Below are 3,404 nucleotides of genomic sequence, written 5' to 3'. Positions count from 1 at the left end.
GTCGCCGGCGTTGGTGTGGTAAGGAAGGAACGGCCCGCCCCCCGGTGGTATTGTAGTTGACGGGGAAAGATGAACTTGTGAGGATGGACGGATGCGCGCGCGAGGAATGAAGGACTAAGCCGCCGGAATCGACGACGGGCGATCAATCGGGCGGCGCGGCACTGACCGGAGGAGAGCAAAGGAAGTAGAATGAAAAGGCCGGAGCGTGCGTGGTTGATTGGGGCAATTGGAAAGATGGATCGAGTTGTGACATCCGGAATTGCAAACGATTAATTCGTTGCATAAGAGCGAGCGAGAGGAAGGCAAGGAAACAAGCTTTGACGGATTGGATCCATCCTTGTTCTTCTTCTTCTTGTTTGGCTTGCGTACGTACGTGTGTGACGTCACATGCATGTGCGGACGCGCGCGTGCGTGTGTGATGTGAACCAGCTGCTGCCTAGCGAGGAGGAGTCCACTTGCTCGCCGCACGCATCGTCGAGTTGGATCTTTTTGTGTGGAAACAGTAACGAGAGAGGTCTAACTTGCCACATGAACAGGACGGTGAAGCACACTAGTGCTGACTTACAGGCAACTCCTTTGCATGTTTATCACTTACTCAAGGACGAGCTCCCTCCCTCCAACCCTGCTGGAATTTCGTACAAACTGCCACCTTTTATACCTGACCAATGTCCCGAGCGCACCACTCAAACGGTCAATCGGTCCAACCGCCGGCCATGGGCGGCACGCCGCGGAGCAGCATCGGCCACATCCTGCCCGGCGCCGGCTTCTTCGCCGTCGGCCTGTGGCACCTGTTCAACCACATCAGGCTCTTCTCCCAGCGCCCGGACTCCTACGTCGCGCCGGTGTGGTTCCCCGTGCCGCGCGCGCGGTACCTCGAGCCCGCCCTCGTCATCGCCGGCAGCGCCCTCGAGTTCGTCATGGAGATGTTCGTGGACCACTCGACCTTTCTTCCGTTCGACTCCGACGGCTCCATCCCGTCGGACCGGCTCCACAACCACGAGCACGCCATCATCTGCCTAGCGCTCATCGTCTACGCGGGCGCCGCCGTCCACCTGGACCGCGCTCGGGCTCCGGGGCGCCGCGCGCTCTGCCTGCTCCTGGTGTCCGTGGTGTTCGCGCAGGAGCTCCTCCTCTTCCACTTCCACTCCACCGACCACGCCGGCGTCGAGGGCCAGTTCCACTGGATCCTGCAGGTGGTCGTCGCCGCGTGCCTCGGCACCGCGCTCCTCGGCGTCGGCTTCCCGCGGAGCTTCGCCGTGAGCCTTGCCCGGTCGGCGTGCATCATGTTCCACGGGGTGTGGCTGGCGGTCATCGGCGCCATGGTGTGGGTGCCGAGCATGGTGCCCAAGGGGTGCTCGCTGGTGCGCAAGGACGGCCGCGACACGGTGCGCTGCCACAGCAAGGCCAGCCTTCACCGTGCCAGGGCGCTGGTGAACCTGCAGTTCGGGTGGTACCTGTCCTTCATGACGGTGTTCGTCCTCGCGGTCTACCTGTACGTGTGCAGCAGATGCCCCGCCGAGCAAGCCTACGCGTGGCTCCTCCCGAAAGCCGGCGAGGAGGAGGAAGAGCATGACCTTAGAGGCGCGCAAGTGCGGGGTGCCACGTGACGACGACAGCGACGTTCATGGGCGCGGCTTCGCGCCACTGGAGATCGAGGTGTAAATGTGTCAAGCTGTAGCTAGCTAGAGTCCCCGCAGACCCATTGTACAGTGCTTGTCTGAGTCTGAATGTTATCCGCGAATATCCATGGATCGATCGGTTCGTACTCGTCCGTGCCTATTTTTTGCCTCGCTTTTTACAGGCATTTGAAGGGAAAAACATGCTTATCAAAAGGCAAAAGCATGCATTGATTGGAGACGAAGACAAATAGGTTGGGTAGCCAGCTGCCAGCGTATGATCGAGTTCGGTGAAACATGACCTTACTCCAAAGATAAGTTTCTGTTTCTCAAAAAAAAAAAGAGGTAAGTTTTTGTGATGCTTTTTCATGGAGACGGACAATTCGCGCGAACGCACGCACACCCTACCCCTATGAGTACCTCTGAGATACTGAGCCGACATCACATCTCGGGATTGATGAAATCATCACAGGAGTCTTGTAGTCGATGAAAACGGCATCACCCACTGAACGAACATCGTTGGAAATCATGAACTAAATTCAGGAAAATACGAGAGCACCGGTGTCATCTGAGTTATGCTCAATTCAGCTCTGTTTAGTCGTGTAAAATGGCAAGCCTCCTAGCATATGCACTATCAAAACATAACCATATCTTCATTAGACGGTAATAGTAACGCCAAGCATCAATGCCGAACCAATCCCTTGAAAATAGGGGGAAAAGAGGTGAGCGATAGACATGGCACAAAGCTCGATCATGATTTTTTTGTTAAACCTCTACTGTGGTGTCAATTGCCGACAGGGACGTTGGAAGGACATCAAACACAATAAGGTGCAGTGTAAGGGCGATCTCTCGCGATGTGCATCTATCTTTTTACTGTGTCGAGGTGAAAATAAAATAGGAGAAACGGATGCCCAGCCCCAGCCCCAGCCCCCATTCCCTAACCCTATCTCCCCTCTCCCTCGTCTGCCGCCGCCACCACTCAACGGCGGTCTCCCCCACAATCACCACCACCACCACTTCTCGCCTCTCTCCTCACCTTCTCCCCACCACCGGAGACCTTGTTTCCTCTCCCTCGCTGCAGATCGCCCACGCCTCCTCTCGGTCCAGGCGCGTCGCCTCCTTCCTTCCCCTTCCCTCACCCCCTGCCCCCTCTGTGCCGCTCCTACCCCTTTCTCTTGTCAATCCGGATCTGTGGAGGTGGCCGGCGGGGACGACAAGGATGTGGGCGCTGCCGGCGGCGCCAGAAGCAGCTCGACAAGAACCACCGTCACGCGGAGGCAAGTCACCATCATCCGCTTCGTCCGCGCCATCAAGGGCCAACTGCTCCCGATCCGAGCAGGTACCACACATTCTACCTTTTTCAATTGCCGAATCTTCTTCCATGACCAGATCGGCTCTCTAGCTTTTCTCCTGCCTTTGCATACTGTTGTGCTTCCACTTTTGTAAATCATGGTGCACACTGCCCATGGAGGTTCAGATGAACCAATTTACTTTGAGCAGTGCATGCGACAATAGTAGCTCTCCTCAGTTTTTACATGTTTTAAAATATGTATATTTTGTTGTAATGGTTGAAGCAACAGAGTTGAATTGCTCGCTATATGCTTGGGCATGTATTAGACTAATAGTTTATACCATAATGCTTACTCTGAGATTGGATTTTGTGCTAACTATAGAATCTTGAAAAAAGAAGTCGAAAAATAAATGGGTCAACTCAATATATCTGAACGGGCACATGACATGATAAAATAGAAGTAATAAAAATACAGCGTGAAAGTAGTTTCAACAGTT

General features: G+C 54.8%; 1 protein-coding gene across 1 annotated transcript; it reads left to right on the top strand.

Annotated features, from left to right (window-relative positions):
• The first annotated feature begins 703 nt into the window (after positions 1 to 703).
• LOC119305636 lies at positions 704 to 1,771 on the top strand. The gene has a single exon (XM_037582107.1). The coding sequence runs from the start codon at positions 714 to 716 to the stop codon at positions 1,605 to 1,607; it is 894 nt and encodes a 297-aa protein (XP_037438004.1). The 5' UTR covers positions 704 to 713; the 3' UTR covers positions 1,608 to 1,771.
• Positions 1,772 to 3,404: the final 1,633 nt, after the last annotated feature.

This window comes from Triticum dicoccoides, chromosome 5B, assembly GCF_002162155.2.
Source record: "Triticum dicoccoides isolate Atlit2015 ecotype Zavitan chromosome 5B, WEW_v2.0, whole genome shotgun sequence".
Lineage (NCBI taxonomy): Eukaryota > Viridiplantae > Streptophyta > Magnoliopsida > Poales > Poaceae > Triticum > Triticum dicoccoides.
The sequence above is the reverse complement of the archived record's forward strand: the minus strand, read 5'-3'. Positions and strand labels throughout refer to the sequence as shown.

Excerpts from the sequence above, each read along its gene's own strand:
- LOC119305636 (XM_037582107.1), top strand. The coding sequence starts at position 714 with ATGGGCGGCACGCCGCGGAGCAGCATCGGCCACATCCTGCCCGGCGCC.